General features: G+C 43.9%; 1 protein-coding gene across 2 annotated transcripts in view; it reads left to right on the forward strand.

Annotated features, from left to right (window-relative positions):
• COL4A2 (collagen type IV alpha 2 chain) overlaps positions 1-17,916 on the forward strand; it is a 242,979-nt gene that overhangs the window by 172,795 nt on the left and 52,268 nt on the right. For both annotated transcript variants that reach the window (XM_049867353.1, XM_049867354.1), the window contains exons 21-27: positions 4,781-4,873; positions 6,603-6,763; positions 9,688-9,760; positions 9,942-10,048; positions 13,799-14,000; positions 14,424-14,483; positions 17,627-17,683. In XM_049867353.1, the coding sequence (XP_049723310.1) occupies positions 4,781-4,873; positions 6,603-6,763; positions 9,688-9,760; positions 9,942-10,048; positions 13,799-14,000; positions 14,424-14,483; positions 17,627-17,683 (753 nt within the window). The remainder of the gene's footprint in view (positions 1-4,780; positions 4,874-6,602; positions 6,764-9,687; positions 9,761-9,941; positions 10,049-13,798; positions 14,001-14,423; positions 14,484-17,626; positions 17,684-17,916) is intronic.

Raw genomic sequence — 17,916 nt, forward strand, 5'->3', positions numbered from 1 at the left:
GATGAAAACCAGAATTTTCACTCTTTGCAGTTCCAGCAGAATCAATCCATGAAGTCAGTTTTCTTCCAGGGTGAAATATTTTACTTACTCCTAGTTCCAACTCAGTTAACTAAATCGAGTATTGGAGCAGCTCCTTTCTGTTCTACGATAAATCAGAAAAAGCTGCTGGGTTTATCATGGCCCTTGTCCTCTTTGTGAAAATCGTATTAAAAACATTTAAGGGAATCATCACTATCTTACAGAACTTGTGTGAAATTAATATATTAAACAAGGCAAAACACACAGCAAAGAGGGAGGACGTAATCTTAAGATACGACATTCTGTGCCTTTTTTACTAGACTTCCGAACTATCACAGGCCTGCTCTGTAAGGACCACCCACAATCTCTCTGCCCTTAATGTCTCAGATTTAAAATCCCAGCATCACTGAAGTAACCAGCCAACCAGTTGTCACTGGGTCGACGCCAACTCATGGCAACCCCACGCGTGTCAGAGATAGAACCATGCTCCCTAGGGTTTCCAATGGCTGATTTTTCACAAGTAGGTCACCGAGCCTTTCTTCCAAGGCTCTTCTAGGTGGACCTGAACCTCCAACCTTCCGGTTAGCATTCAAGCGCGTTAATTATTCGCCCTGCGCAGCGACTCTGTAACCAAAAAAAACCGCAAACCTGTTGCCGTCGAGTCAATTCTGACTCATAGTGACCCTATAGGACAGAGTACAACTGCCCCATAGAGTTGCCAAGGAGCACCTGGTGGATTCAGACTGCCAACCTTTTGTTTAGCAGAAGCACCTCTTAACCACTACACCACCAGAGACTCCATGGATGGAGTTAAATAACTACCTGTTATTGGGAGAACTTGGAGACATAAAAATAAAATCCATCAAGTCCATCACTTGGCTGAAATTGCTTTTGACCTGGTCACCAATGACCCCATATGCCGCTTTGTCTTCATCAGCAACCTTTCCGTAGCCCAGAATGCAGCTGGCCATCCCCTCTTCTAGAAATACTCTCTTCTCTCGGTGTCTGTGTTAGTCATCTACTGCTGCTATAACAGAAATACCGCAGGTGAATAGCTTTAATAAACAGAATTTTATTCTATCACAGTCTAGGAGGCTAAAAGTCCAAATTCAGGGCACCACCTCCAGGGGAAGGCTTTCTCTGTCAGCTCTGGGGAAAGGTCCTTATCATCATTCTTCTCCCCCAACAAGGAACTTCTCTGAGCAGGGACACTTGGTCCAAAGGACGTGCCCTGCTCCCAGCACTGCTTTCTTGGTGGTATGAGGTCCCCAAGCCTCTCTGCTTGCTTCTCTCCTTTATATTTCAAAAGAGATTGACTTAAAACACAACTTAATCTTGTAGATTTAGTCCTGCCTCATTAACATAACTGCCTGTAATCCTGCCTCATTAACATCATAGAGGTAGGATTTACAACACATAGGAAAATCATCAGATGACAAAATGGTGGACAGTCACACAATACTGGGAATCATGGCCTAGCCAAATTGACACACATATTGGGGGGACATAGTTCAATCCATGACAGCTTCCATGATATCCCATTGTGTTTTTCTTCCCCCATCTCTCTGGCCACTTTCTTTGAGGCTCTTTTGCTAGTACTTCTTTCTTCTTCCTCCTCCACATATTCAATAAATGTTGGCTCTTTTTGGAGTTCAGTCTTGGACCATCTTCTATCTATACTCTTTACCGAGGTAAACTCATCCGTTCGCATGAATTTAAATACGATTTCTATGCCAGTCCACTCCCTAATTTTGTCTCTAGTCCACTAGCCAACCATTGTCCTCTTTGTGAAAATCACTTTTAAAACATTTAAGAGACACATCACTCTTTTATAGGACTTGTTTGAAATTATTAATATGTTCAATAAAGAGAAAACAACATAGGGAAGAGGAAGGATGCCATCTTAAGGTGGTGGTTCTGTGCCTTTTTTACTAGATTTTGCTAGCTCACTTAGATGGCATTAGAATTACTCTCTGATACTTCTCTGTAAGGAACACCCACGGTCTCTTTGCGCTTCATGTCATGTGTCAGGATTCAGAGCTACAGACTCATACCAGCTGTTAACTCGACACGTAGTGTCACAGACATCTCCAACGCTGTGTATCCAAAACTGAACTTTGATCTCCTTCCCTCCCACCCCTCCTCCCCACCTGGCCCTCTCCTGGTCCTCACTCATCTCAGAAAACCCAGTAGCTCAAGCCAGAACCCTGAATCCACCACCAAGTCCTGTTGATTCTTCCTCTTGGGTGTTGAATCTTGAATCGGTCCATTTTCCTTCATTTCGCTGCCTTTGTCCTAATCTAAGCCAGGGTCATCTCATGCCTATAGGACAGAGTAGAACTGCCCCATAGTGTTTCTAAGGAGCAGCAGGTGGATCTGAACTGCTGACTCTTTGGTTAGCAGCCATAGCTCTTAACCACTGAGCCACCATGGCTCCCCTCATGCCTAGTCTACTAGAACAGCCAGCCCCTCGTGGCCCAGCTTCCATTCTTTCTCTCCAGTCAGCTCTCCACAGGGCCCATCTATCCTTTTTACATTTAAATGAATCACTTAGATCACATTAGAGCTTCCATACTTAAAACCCCTCAATGGCTTCCTATCGCACTTGGGATAAATGCCAACTCTGTTCCCAAAACCACATGGCCTGCTGACCTCCTCCTCCTGACCTGCCGTCCTGCTGGTCTCCACCACCTCCTTTCACGCAACTCTGCACTTCACTTGCCACACACCAACCACTGGCTTTCTTCCTACTTCTGGGCCCTTTAGACACTCTTACTCTCTGTCTGGGGCAGGACCAGGCAGTGTTTCTCTCTGTTGTGCGTAGGGTCTCTATGAGTCAGAACGGACTCAACGGCACCAAACAAAAACAACAGCCCTCCGTCTGGGGCAGTCCCTGGGTGATGCAAAGGGTTAAGTACTTGACGACTAGCTGAAAGGTTGGTGGTTCAAAAACACCCAGAGGTGCCTCAGAAGACAGGCCTGGCAACTAGTTCTCATGGCAACTAACAACAACAGCCTTCTGCTTGTCCGGCTCTTTTCATTCTTTATGTCTTGATATGAGTGGACTTTCCTGACACCTCTCCGATTTTACATGGGCTTCTTTGCCCCTATTACCTTCTCTGATAGCACTCTGTTCCCTTTCTTCATAGCATCGGCTGTAATTCAAAATTATATGTCGGTTTGTTTACTGTTGTGCATTTAACATGCGCCTCCACGCCTGGACTGTATGTTCCGGGAGGACCTGTCTGTCTTGTTTCCTATCGTATACCTAATTCCCGGCACACTGCCCACCATAGAGTCGGCACTGGATAAAGGTTTGAATGAATGAGTGAGATTCTATTAAATGTGTAATGAGATCAACTTACGTGGGACGTTATTCACTGCTGCCTTACCTTAAGTATTTATCGTTACCCAGGAGCACTCTGACATTTAAAATCTGTTGTCATTTTCCCAAACAGTAACAGAAGTTTTTAAAATCTGGTGTTTTCCTCTCCATCCTAATTCCTTAACAGCCTTGTTCTCTCCTCATCTCCGGCACCGTGTGGTGAATATGGAAATAAAGTGTTTTAATCTCTTTGGAGGATTTTTATTTGATCGTTGGAGCTTATGATCACTACAGTGAGAAAAGGAAAGGAGGAAGTTATGCGGACATTCGGATTCCATAACGCGGTGGTGGTTTCCTTTCATGGACACGTGTCTACCACGAGGTGGCACTCCTCTCCAATGTGACATCAGGATTTTGTTGGCTTTTAAGATAATATTTCTTATACCTTCACCTCAATATAACCCATTGCCATAGAGTCGATTCTGACCCATAGTGATCCTATAGGACAGAGTAGAACTGCCCCATGGAGTTTCCAAGGGGCAGCTGGTAGATTTGAAATGCCAACTTTTTGGTTAGCAGCTGAGCTCTTAACCACTTTGCCACCAAGGCTCCTCAACTCAATATATTAAACCGAAAAAGACCAAACCCATTGCCATCAAGTCAGTTCTGACTCATAGTGACCCTATAGGACAGAGTAGAACTGCCCCATAGGATTTCCAAGGAGCAGCTGGTGAATTCAAACTGCTGACATTTTGGTTAGCAGCCTGAGCGAAATTAGTGGAACCCTGAATATGGGGCAGGACTTCTGAAGCACCCTGAACCTTGTTAGGAACGGTGGATCAGGCGGCGTGGGGGGAGGATATTCTTTGACGTTAACCCTGCTGAGCCCAGATCATTCACGCGCTATCTAGTTACATCAACTCCACATGTGTATGTGTGTGCCTGTGTGAGCACACAAACAAGTGAAAGTGATGAGTGTGTGGTGGGGGGGGTGGGGGAGGCGTATGCGTACATGTGCACCTGTGGACAGAAGAGAGAGGAGTTATTTCAATGTAGCTCCTTTTTCTTTTGGGGAGTAAAAAATGTTTAGTAGTCTTGGAATCCGAGTCTTTAGCAAATGAACAAAATACGTGATCAAAAAATTCAAACCTTTCTTTGGGCTCAATTTTTCTCAAAAGGAAAGATTTTTATCTCTAGACTTCAGCTGAAAAAACTAAATTCGTAGACTCAGATTTCTTTACAACCCTGAAAGCCATGACCATGAAAAGGTCTAAGAGACTTTCTTAAAAGGTATTTGGGGAGGGAATTGAAGTTGATGGATCATTTTTATTCAATCTCGGGAGACTTAGCTGAAAACTTTGCCAACACTGGGTTCAGTGAGATGTTGGGTCCCTCCAAGTTCTGCTAATTTTCTGTCCTTGTGGGTCTCCTCTTTAGGTTTTCTTTTTGGACTTAAAGGAGCAGCAGGAGCAGTGGGCTACCCAGGCCCTTCTGGGTTCCCTGGGGCTCGTGGACAGAAAGGATGGAAAGGTGAGGAATGTCTGGGGTAAGACACAGCCTTGGAGTAGAAAACATCTTGGCCTTTCTAAGTCTGCCTCAACTTCCAGAAGGTTCAACCTACTCCCTTTTTTGCTTTATTCTGAAATAACACTGACCGTGTGATACTGCACTAGCCTCTTTCTCCTAATGATATTGCACTAAAAATAAGGTGCATGAAATGAACTTGGTTTTCTGAGTGGCCAACACCCACCCTGCTCACCCTTTTGTGTTAAGCCACGTTTGTCATTGAATATCTGAGAAGTGCAGAGCCCAGTCCCAGGCATAAAAGATGAACAGCTATTTCCTAGGCTGAATTCAGATGATTCATCTCAGGTAATCAGTTTCAAGACAATATAATAGGTGTTTGTGCAGGGCTTTATCCGTTGCAAAAACCAAACCAAACCCACTGCCGTCAAATTGGTTCAGACTCACAGCAACTGTACAGGACAGAGTAGAACTGCCCATAGGGTTTCCGAGGCTGTAATCTTTATGGAAACAGACTGCCACATCTTTTTCCCGCAGAGCAGCTGGTGGGCTCAAACCTCAGCCAAGTGCATAACCACTGCACCACCCGGGCTCCTATCCACTGCAGAGTGCTAGTGTATTACCCATCTCATTTGATCCTAAAGGTGACTCCTGAGTTAGGTGTTATTTTAGCAGGCAAGGAGACCAAGACTCAGAGAAGCAAAGTGCCTCACCCAGGGTCTCACTCCCTGTCAGTGATAGAGGCTAAATTAGAACCCAGCTCTCCTTGCTCCTTAGGCTTCCCGCTGTACCTCTCAGACTCCACACTTACCTCAAGGGCGCCCCCTTGAGGCCATGTTTCCAGAAACGGTCTGGCTCAGTAGTGCCCCTTCTATGTGCTAGGCTGACTGCTACCACTATGGTCCTTGCTGAGCTATCCCATTCCATAATGGGCGACACATTGGGGCACAGAATCACACAGTGACATTTCTGATATGTGTGGGGACATGAGCGTGCATTCAGTGCCCCCTGGGAATGCAGGTAACTTGGGCTCAGCCATTCCCATTTATGAGCTATACAACTCAGCCCTACTCTGCCATGATCTATGCCCTGAGGGAGCTGACCCCTACCAACAGCATGGTGTTCCTTTGGGTCCCCAAGTTCAGGTCTGGGTGTTTCTTCCCTACTCACACACAACCTTGGTGCCATAGTTCTGGCAATGGCTGCATGCCTCCAAGGCTGCAGCTCCTACTGGGCAGCTCCGCCCCCTTCACGGCCCCAGTTTGTACTGGACTCCTGTGACGCTATTTCCTCCCCTCGCCCCTTCAGGTTCAGTGGTGTTAATGGCTTCCTGCTGCTCAGAGTCACTGGATTCCTCAATGTTCCTTCTTAGTTCCCTGGATTCTGCCCATACCTCTATAAAGAGCCCCATTTTTTTTTAAGTATTTTCAGTAAACATCTGAGTAGAATTATGCTTCCTGAAGTGACCATGACTGATAACTTGGGTAGCTTACTATAAGCCTCAATTTCCTCATCTAAGAAATGGGCGTGATAATCCCTGCCGCAGGATTCTGTGACAACCTGAGTAGATCACGTGTATAAGGTGCCTATCGCAGCATGGCTGTTTAATCAGTATGGCCTCCACCTCAGCCCAGGCCTCCCGACTGTGTCTTTTATTTTTGTCTGCAGCAGGGCTAAGAGGGGTTAGCAAATGCTTCATGGATGACAAGTTTCCTCTCTCCCCCTCACATTGCAGGTGATGCCGGGGACTGTAGGTGTGAGGGAGATCAGTTCATCAGGGGTCTTCCAGGGCTGCCAGGATCCAAGGGCTTCCCCGGTGCCAATGGAGAACCAGGGAAGAAAGGGGATCAAGGCGACCAGGGCCAGCACGGTATCCCTGGTTTCCCAGGGTTCAAGGTGAGGGAACAGTGGTCCTCTTGGTAACCAATTTTGTCACAAAGCCGATAAGACTTCCTTGATGCTTATCCCAGATCTCCAATCCCTGACTTGTAGGAGGTTCAGACCAGCAGCACTCCTTCACCCCATGCCCCATTCACAGAAACCACCCCCTGCAAGTTGAACTTAAAAAAGCATTTAGCAGTGTCACAAAATGTTTAACAGCGAGTTACCATACCAAACAAAAAGCCAAGCCCACTGCTGTCGAGAGGTACCATATGACCCAGCAATTCCACTCCTAGGTACATACCACAAAATATTGAAAGCACATGTTCCCACAGAAACTTGCCACAACAATCGAATGGGAGACTAATTTGCTCTGTAAACTTCCAATGAATGCACAATTTAAAAAAAAAAAAAAACTTGCACACAAATGTTCATGGCAGCATGATTCCTAATAGCTAAAAAGTGGAAACAACCCAAATGTCCGTCAACTGATGAATGGATGGACACACAAAATGTGGTATATCCATACAATGGAGTATTATCCAGCCATAAAAGGGAATCAAGTACTGGTACAGGCTACAACATGGATGAACCTTGGAACCATTACACTAAATGAAGAAGACCAATATGAAAGGCCACATATTGTGTGACTCCATGTATACGAGGTATTCATAAATAGGCAAATCCACAGAGACAGAAAGTAGGTTAGTGGTTGCCAGGGACCGTGGGGAGGGGGGTGAGGAGTGACTCCTTAATGGGTACAGAGTTTCCTATTGGGGTGATGAAAATATTCTGGAATTAGGTAGTGGTGATAGTTGCAGAACCTTGTGAATATACTAAGAGCCACTGAATTGTACACTTTAACATGTACACTAAAGTGGTAAACTTTATGGTATGTGAATTACACCATAAAATTAAAAAAAAAACTTAGCATTATGAATGTAAAGCACATTACTTATTGACCATTCACCTCTTCAGATTTGCTTTAGGACTGGTTTAGTATTTCACGAAGGCTTCTCTAACGCCATAAAAAGCAAGACCTCAGAGTAAATCGTGAATTTACTTTGTATGAATGTATGAAATCCCCTGCCCGTGGGTTCCCTGCATATATCAGCTCTGTGACTTTTATTTCATGCCTTATGAAAAGGTCATCTGCAGTAGGCCTTTCTTCCCTGGCAGGTTTTAATAGCAAATTTCAAAAAGTAGGTGAAGAAATTATACTTTTTTTTTTTAAACCCAATTATTTTCTCCTTTGAATTTTTTGTTACTACTACATGTTTTCACTGATGATGGCATGCTATTAGAGAACCAACTCAGAGTTTTGGTTCGGAGTTAGGGATTTTGATGTCCATTATCTGAGATTAGATGTGTCCCAGGGGACCCTGGATGATATAAATCCTGCTAATGTGAGTCAATGATAAAATCGGGTTTTTTGTTTTTTGTTTTTTAATTGTATTTCTTGAAAAACTGCAAACTGTAAAGGCACCTGGCAATGACTGCACATACATTTTATTCTAGTCTCCTTCTTAGCCGTTTTATTATTTTTCATGAAACTTTTCAAAACATGATAAGATGCATTCTTCCTTACTGCAAAAGCAGGACTTAGAGGCAAAATAAGTAAAACTAAAAGAATTTGACTCTCAGGAAAATTACCACTACTGTGTATTCTTCATTATAACAAAAGCAGTACTAACAGCTAAGAGGCAGAAACAGCTGCCCTGGAGCACTCACCGCAGAACTGCTCACAATGGTGCGTTCTCCCTGCTGCACGTGGAAGCAGTGATTGAGCCCTGAGATGGAATATGGGGTATGAATAACTTATAGGAGCTCCAGTCTCTTGAAAAGCACCACTGCAATGCGTTATTCCTTATTGCAAAGGCGTTCTCTACTATTCAAAAGCTAGGAAAGAATGGAGCCAGTAACACCTGGAAACAATGAATGGCGTCAAGGCCACTATGACTGAATGAAGACTGGCAATAGCTTATTCTTATGATAAGTCATGGGAACATAGTAACTGGGAAACATAGCGAGGAGGCTTATAAAACAGAAATAAAAGCAAACCTGTCAAAAGTAGAAAACTCACACATACGGAGGCATCACCTACAACAATGCTCAATCTACCTAAAAAGGAGGCTCCCAGTCTGTATTTTTGAGCTTCACACATTTCAAAAGGCTCCCACCTTGAGGCTAAAAGCGTTAAAATGGGGCTACCTCCTTCCCAAAGAACTCCAGAGGCATAAACATTGGGTGGCATACCAAGTGTCACACCAGTCTTGAAAGGGTTAATTAAAAAGAGACCTGCAAGAGTGTTATGAAGTGAAAAGTCTATCATTTTACACATTCAGTGAAGAGAAAAAATGTTTTGCTAAGGACACTTAGCCAAGGACAATGAGAACAACCTGGCTGTACTTCATGACGCGGAATCACAGCCACAGACAGAGCTGCTGGTGTAGAAGGTCGTGCGCTCATTATGGTTTTATGGCCCAAGAGCTTTGCAGGTGAGAATGAGGCCTAAAGCACCTCGCTCTTCCACGCCCCGAGATTTCTCAGCAAACGACTAGGAAAATTAAGCCAAAAATAATAGGTGCTGTGTTTTATCTAGCTTTAAAAAGATACCATGTCTGTCTTAGTTATCTAGTGTCGCTGTAACAGAAATACCACAAGTGGATGGCTTTAACAAGCAAATTTATTCCCTCACATTCTAGGATGCTAGAAGTACAAATTCAGGGCACCAGCTCTATTGGAAGGCTTTCTCTCTCTGCTGGCTTTTGTGGAAGGTCCTTGTCATCAATCTTCTGCTGGTTTAGAAGCATCTCAGCTCAGGGACCCCGAGTCAAGTTGTGTTAGCTGAAAACCATCATCTCCTTCCCTCTCAATTACTTAGATGTCATTAATGGCGTGAAGGAGAAAGGGAAAAAAAAATGTTTTTGTTTCCACAGGGAGTCCCTGGTGATATTGGACCTCCTGGGCCCAAAGGAATAAAGGGAGATTCTAGAACAATCACGACCAAAGGTCAGTTCTTTTATGGCCAAGCAATTTGTGAACAATTTAACCTGTTTGTAATAGACAGCAAGCAACCTTGTGTTTTAGATCAACGCTTCTAGGCAAATCATAGTTTGTCTATGACCATGCCAGCAAAATTCTTTCTTATCTCCCCTGTATGAATAGATTTACACTGCGAATCTCTTTCCAGGTGACAAGGGACAACCAGGTATCCCAGGTGTGCCTGGGGTGAAAGGTGATGATGGAATCCCAGGGCGTGATGGGCTTGATGGATTCCCAGGCCTCCCCGGTCCTCCTGTGAGTAGCCACAAACTGGGACTAGCTTAGCTCTCTCGTCTCCATAATCCGTGTTCTTTAATCACTTAAGAAGAAAACTAGGCGTTGGTGTACAGTTTCATTTTTGCAGTAAACAAGCATCAGTGCTAAAAGTAGGGAAGTCTAATCGCACATAAAGACCCCCCACCTCCTTCACAAGAATGCTGGCATCCGAGATGTAACTATTAAGATAAGACTACTACTTCTGCATTTCCTTCTCCTTTCCCTTCTGACCTTATTTACCCCTGCCCGCCATGCTTTTCCCGTGGACAGTCCTGGAGTTTTGTGATTTCCTCTTGTAATGATTCCGCAATGTTGTTTCTCAGCACTTCTTTCCAGATTCCATTTTCTTCCCCATAGTTCTCAAACAAGTCTTCATAAATTCTTCCTCCTCTTCAGAGCTTCATACCTATCTTTTCTTTGCCAACTTATTTGCCTTATTCCACAGCCCGAATCTTCTGTTTCTTCAATGTTGGTGACTTCTATTATAACATTATTACATTTTAAGCCCAGTTTTCTTGGGTTCTTTGAAAACACTTAGATTATTAATAATATTCTACAATTTTAGCAATAACTTTGAAAATCATCTTCAAAAATAATCAGTTTTACACAATGACATTACCACATTGTTGTTGTTAGGTCCTGTCGAGTTCTGTTCCCACTCCTAGCCACCCCATGTACAGCAGAACAAAACACTGCCCAGTCCTGCCCTATCCTCACGATTGTTGTTATGCTTGAGCCCATCATTGCAGCCACTGTGGCAATCCATCATTGCTTCCTTTAAACTATGGCTGCTACTTCTCGCCAAAGCTGTATTCGCTTGTGAATTCCATAGAATCTTGGAGATTATTCATTTAACAGATAAGGAAATGAGACTTAGAGTGGAGAAGTGACTTTTTTTTTTTTTTTTTAATATCAATACTGAACTGAGAGTCCCCATCCAAGGTACCGAGGGCTTCATGTGAATCTCAGTGGAATCTCCACTCTGTCAATGCCCTCCAGCCAGAGACGACCAGGATGCACCTGTAGTGAACAGGGTTGGGTTTGTTGATTCATTGCAACAAAAGACAGGGCGCCCCATGGGAAACGGTGGGGCCATTCAGGAATAGAGTGTTAGAAACGACTTACAACAGGAATTCAATTTATCTGAGGTCACCCTGGGAAGGTCTTAGAGAGCAGGGCTTTGCTGTGGACTGGATGCTGTCAGAAAGCAAGGACCGTATTCTATGAGTATCTTAATAAGTCATACCTAGAAGGCGGGAAGAATAAAGTAAGGCTAAGCTGTGGTTGCCCAATGATTAAGAACTCAGGCTGCTAACTAAAAGTCAGCAGTTCAAATCCACCAGCCACTCCTTGGAAACCCTATGGGGCAGTTCTACTCTGATCTGTAGGGTCGCTATGAGCCAGAATTGATTCGACGACAGAGGGTTTGGCTTTTGGTTTCAAAGCTCTAATTGGTTAAAAAAAAAAACAGCAGTCATTCATATTAGTCAGAGTAGGAGGAAGACTGATCACTTTTGTGCTTTGAAATATTTTCATGTTTTTGCCTGTTCAAACATGAATTCCGAGTGTTTTTTTTTAATATATATATTTCGTCTTTTGTTCTTTTGTGTGTGTTTTTTGGGGTTTTTTTTTTTTTTTTGGTCGTGATTCATCACAGGCACAGAGTAGCCTTCCTGATGTTATGATATGAAATTGTTGATATTCAATAGGAGAACACCATGGCCTAGCTCCTAGCAACACCAAGGACTGGCTATTGTCCCCAGCCAGCTCCTGGCCATCAGGGGCTGCTTTTCTCTTCCTCGCTTCCCAGAGCTGGCTATTAAGAGCTGGTACTTAAACCCACAGTTTCTTGCTCTCAGTTGGCATCTTTTTTCTATACTCGAGCTGCCTTCTTTGCTCACTGGTATCCCCAAGCTAAGGGAACGTAAATACCTGCCTTGAAAAAACTCAGCAAGCCTGCCTCAGTACACTCCCCTTGCCTCGTCAGTGTTGTCATCATCCACTCTGCCAGTTCAGTGCCTGGTACTCTTTGATCTCTGCAACAAACTTGTGAAACCTCAAGTCTTGTCGTTACCATTATCCCCCCTAGGAAAGAAGGTAAAACTTGGAAGGCTATGTGACCCAACCAAGGTCATACAGATATAAAGACAGCTTGATTCTTAATCCAGTGTGGGCCCCACTGCACCTTCCCTCTCTTCTATTATATTGCTTATAATTGGTGCCTTTGAAATGAAAGAGTAACGTTAAAGGAGAACACCATTTAATTTCTTATACACTTCCGTCTAATTGTCATCAGACAATCCCAGTTCCCTTCAGTGCCTTTGGCAGATGGGCTGGGACTTATTTCCATGGCTTCTTTACTGGCTTGTTCTTCCTTCTGCCTTTTCTCTTTGTTCAAATCTGCCCACAGTGAAGCGGGGGTCTATAGTTTGTCTATGACAATATCGTTCTTTCTAATCTCCCCAGTTCTCACTGCCTCCCTCCATATCCCACCCCAGTTGTCCTCATCTGATTGTGATTGCATTTCTTTTAATAGGACTTGTCACAGCTTAAGTACCTCTAAGCTTTTCGTCCTGACACTATAAACCTTGCTTGTTTCTAATGGGCGGACCACTCTTCCTTTCTTCAGTGTCTACGTTAAAGGCTTCCTTTCCTTTGGTAAGTTATTACCTCTTGTGAATAGTACCTGTCTCAGTTATCTAGTGCTGCTGTAACAGAAATACCACAAGCGGATGGCTTTAACAAACAGAAGTTTATTCTCCACCAATCTTCCACTGGACTAGGAGCTTCTCCACGCAGGGAGCCCTGGTCCAAAGTACACGCTCTGCTCCTGGAGATGATTTCTTGGTGGTATGAGGTCCCCCTGTCTCTCTGCTCACTTCTCTCTTTCATATCTCAAAAGAGATTGCCTCAAGATACAATCCAATCTTGTAGATTGAGTCCTGCCTCACTAACACAACTGCCACCCATCCCCACTCATTAACATCACAGAGGCAGGATTTACAACGTATAAGAAAATCACATCAGCTGACAAAGTGGTGGACAGTCACACGATACTGGGAATCGGCCCAGCCAAGCTGATACACACTTTTTTGGTGGGACATAATTCAATCCATGACATTAGCTGTGCCACAAATGCTAAATCACAATGATAATAAAAACTTTATGACCCTGTTCTCATTTATCTAAATCTATACCTTTTTTTTTTTTTTTTTTTACCTGATGGAGCCCTGGTGGTGAAGTGGTTAAGAGCTCAGACTGCTAACCATAAAGGTCAGCAGTTTGAATCCATCAGCCACTCCTTGGAAACCCTATGGGGCAGTTCTACTCTGTCCTATACGGTAGCTATGAGTCTGAGTCGACTCAGCGGCACAAGACAACAACAACATCCTTGCCTGCTCTCATACAGAATCCTTTCTGTGGATAAAGTCCAAATTGGTGCACAAAAGCCAGTGCCCAGGAAAGAGAAAAATAAACACTCAAATATATATGTATGCCTTTCAGAACTATCTTGTATTGTTCATAATTGGTATAAAATCTGCTGTCATTGATTTTCGCGACTTGGTTAGACCATGACTGTAAGGTCCCATTAACCTCTGCTGTCTTTCTAGACCCCTGTTTGTTCCATCATCCATAGCACAGAACTCTGGAGCTGGCGACAGGAAATTGGGAAATATGGCCATATTTGATGTTTGTATATATTAAGAGATAAACTTAATTTTTCCATAGGGTGATGGCATCAAAGGCCCTACAGGGGATGCAGGTTATCCAGGAGTACCTGGCACTAAGGGAATTCCAGGAGAAAGGGGTCCTCCAGGATTAGGCTTACCAGGCCCAAAAGGCGAACGTGGTTTTCCAGGAGACGTTGGACTACCTGGGCCACATGGCTTTCCTGGTCCTTCTGGCCCCCCAGGCACTCCAGGACAAATAGGTATGGAGGAATCTTTTTTTTTTTTTTTTTTTCTTTTTCTTTCAAAGCCACCAGACACTGTTTAGTGCTTCCATGTCCTCTGTGCTGCTTTGGCAATGTATAAATTTCCCAGGGGGGTCAGATGTTGTGGTTGCTGCATCAGTTCTTGGCACATACAAATAGTTACCCAACCTGGGGCTTTCCATGCCCATCACCAGCCTCCTCTCACCCACTGGAGTACAGAACGCATCTCCCTCCAGTACCGAGGTCCTGGAAATTATGAATAGAAGCTCATAACTGGGCCTTCAGATCCCCTGCCCATACGAGCCTTCCCACCACAACCAACACACACACACACACTCACATACGTGCACACCCATGGGTAAGTTAGTAACTTTCAGTTGCTCCGAAATTCCTTTACTCTTTTCTATATCTTTCTCCTAGATTGTGATACAGGTGTGAAAAGGCCCTTTGGAGACATAGGACAAGAGGCTGTCCAGCCAGGTACTGTAAAGATCAGGTGGCTTTAGAACTCTTTAAAACATCTGGCTTATAAAATATATAACTCATCAACAACTGTTTATTCAGCTCCTGCAGTGTGCATGGAGCTGCAGTAGGAAATACAAATACGTGCTGAACTTGGAGCTGGTACTGTTTGTCTCAGCTTAGAATCAAAGACAAGCGTAATAAAACATAGCGTTATGAAATTGTACCCACAAATATAAAGCACATCTTCACTGCTTTATAAGATTGGTAAGAACTCAAGGACAGATTCATATTTTTATACTTAAAATTTATCCATATACTCATCTCTTTACCTATATGAAGTGCTGGTGGCCCAGTGATTAAGAGCTCAGGTGCTAACCAAAAGGTCAGGGATTTGAATCCACCAACCACTCATTGGAAACCCTATGGGTCAGTTTGACTGTGTCCTACAGGGTCGCTGTGAGACGGAATCCACTCGATGGCACACAGCAACGACAAGTACCTATATAGGAGAAACGGAACTATGTGCTCATTATATAGGGTAAAGAGTGAGTCCAGATAGATATCAGAAGAGAAGAGTTTAGTCTAGTGATAAATGAGTGCGAGAAGGAACAAGGTTTGATGGATGAGAATAAGATCTGTAGATGATCCTGAATCAAGGTTTAGTGGTGGGAAAGAGGACAGAGGAGACACTGTTTGGAAGTTGGCATGGCTGGCATAGGAGAAGCAAAGTCTCCAGGGTAGACTTAGAAGCTGATTGGAAGTCAGAAGCTGGCGGGGAAGTGAGGAAAGGTACTAATGGGATGCCAGGGCTAGGTCAGGACTTTGAAGAGAGACGCAAAGAGGGTGAGTTTTGCACAAAGTTTAAGAGGCTAGCAGAACATTTGAACAGTCGCAGTTCATAATTAATGGTTGAAATTTAGGTCAAACACTCAAAATAAAGGTCAGGGTTGGGTCTGTAACATCAGAATTTGTGTCATAGTTGAGGCTGTTGAGAGCAGAGGGCGTAGAGCAGGAATGGCCAACTCAAATGCTTTCAAACAATAGACCAGTAATATAAATATATGAAGACCCCTTGGTGTAAGACTCCAGGGACTGGAGAAAACACACAAGCCAGAGGCCATGGCCTTCCTAAAGACATTCAGATTCCTTTATTTTTAGGATACTGGGCTAACAGGTTTGCAACTTTTGATGAAAGTAACACAAAAAATAAAGTCATAGAAAAATCTTGTAAACGCCAACATTCTGTGGTTGGTAGGAGAAAGAGGGGACAGCAAGGCCACAAACAATGGGTTTTAATGAAGTAAGATGGGAACCAGGGCATTTTAACATCAGAGAAGGGAAGAGAGGATCTTGTGAAAGTGTGAGTGATGATCAAGAATAAGCCGCTGCAGTAAGGTCAAGAAAGAGCAGGAGAGCCAGACAAACCAAAGACTGAATGTGAGACCACCATTGACGGGGCCATTGGTAGCACAGAGGAGGAGCTTCTGAATCAGACCAGAGCAGCCTCGACCTGGGTAAATCCAGATCGAGGTCTGCTGAGAGCGAGGGGATGCTAAGCTGGAGTTTGAGCACAGGGTGGGGAATGCCAGTGGGAGTCAACAGGAGATGAACAAAAGGATTTGCTGAGAGCCAGGCGGGTGTACTAGTGGTGGGCCCAGCACTTTAACTTTCTTCAGCAATGTCTAGCATCATGGGAGCATAAGTGTAAAGAGAGTTGAGAAGATCAGGAGGAGAGTTTTTTAGGGCGGTTTCCATCCTATCATTACATGTCATTGAAACTTCTAATGGAGGCATGCAAGTCCAGTAGACAGTGAATCCCAAATTGGTGATGTTGCACTAGAAAACTAGAGATGGGGGAAGAGATGAAAGGCCATCGTGTGGATTATAATCACACTCAGTAGGCATAAGGGTGTAAGAGACATGGATCCTAAAGAAATTGTGATCATGCTGAATATTCTCAGAGCCCAAGGTCTTGAATGTGACGCAGTTCTGAGCCAGACGAGATACAAGATTTGTCCAAGCCAATGAACAGCTAATAACAAGTGAGATGAAGATGACAAGACTGGGGAACCATTAGCCAGTATGGAAAAGTTCACTGACATGGGTGTTAAGGACTCTGATTAAGGGGTCAAGGGTCAGAGCCAAGAGGGGGACATTGAACCAGGGGCAAAGTCACTGAAAGTGAGGGAATGTCCTGGAACTCTTTGCACCAAGTTGAAGATGGGAAGAAGCTAAGTGGAAAACTGGATGGAAAAGTTACTGAGGGATGTGTAGGGGAACAATGAGCAAAAGAGAGGAGGGAGCTGAGAGGAAAGGGAAAACATGCAGAAAAGAAAACAGGCAGTATTCTAGGAGCTTTATCTAATAACTAGGAGCCCTGTTGGCTCGGTAGTTAAGCACTCAGCTGCTAACCAAAAGTTCAGTGGTTGGAGCCCACCAGCTGCTCCAAGGAAGAAAGATGTGACAGTCGGCTTCCATAAAGATTGCTGCTGTGTGCCATCAGTTGATTTCAACTCATAGCAACTCTATAGGACAGAGTAGAACTGCCCCATAGGGTTTCCAAGGAGCGGCTGGTGGATGCGAACTGCCAACTTTTGGTTAGCCGCCAAGCTATTAACCACCATGCCACCAGGACTCCACTCTGGGCCGTACCAACCAGAAATGACTGCAGCCCCAGTTTAATTCTGTATCATTCAAAGCAGCTAATTGCTGTCGTTAATTCTGAAAGCATTCAGAGTCACAAAGGAGAAGCCAAAGAATTTCTTTTGAAATTGTAAGCCTCCTCCATCCTGTGATACACATTTCCAGACAGAGGAACGACGTTCACATTGAGTAATTGGGGAAGATCCACATTAACTCAGTTTGTGCTCAGGTTATTGCCCTAAATGAGGGAATGGATCCTTTGCGACCACGGCACTAGCTTTTATTTGATGGTGCTTACTTAATTTTATTTTGTATTAAGATTTTCATTTCACTATACAATGACATTAAACTTTTATTTACATCAGAACCCAGATTAATTAAATTTTTAAATTATCTGATCATAAAAATGGTAGCCTATTTTTGAGGTTGGTGCTTTTGACCTTAGCAATACCCAAAGCCATGAGACTCAGTATCAAAGACTGCTTCAGCTCATCTACTTTCTTCTCTCTTCCCAGGTTGTGTTGAAGGACCCAAGGGATCACCAGGCTTGCCGGGACCGCAAGGCCCCACAGGTAATACTCTTCTGTAAATGTGAGAGTACTTAGCCTTCTTCACCTGTTCATTTTTCTTCTTCCTCTTCTTTGCTCATGTTTCCTCTGCCCCACCGTCTTGGTACTCTACCACAAACTATTATCATTTCTATAGGCAGCACGCTTTTATTCATTGCTGTTAAAAAATGTGTGTGGTAACTGGCACCTTGTTGAACCCCAGGCTATGAGGGAAAATTGCTGCAACAAAGAAAACT

The sequence above is a fragment of the Elephas maximus genome, chromosome 23, assembly GCF_024166365.1.
Source record: "Elephas maximus indicus isolate mEleMax1 chromosome 23, mEleMax1 primary haplotype, whole genome shotgun sequence".
NCBI lineage: Eukaryota > Metazoa > Chordata > Mammalia > Proboscidea > Elephantidae > Elephas > Elephas maximus.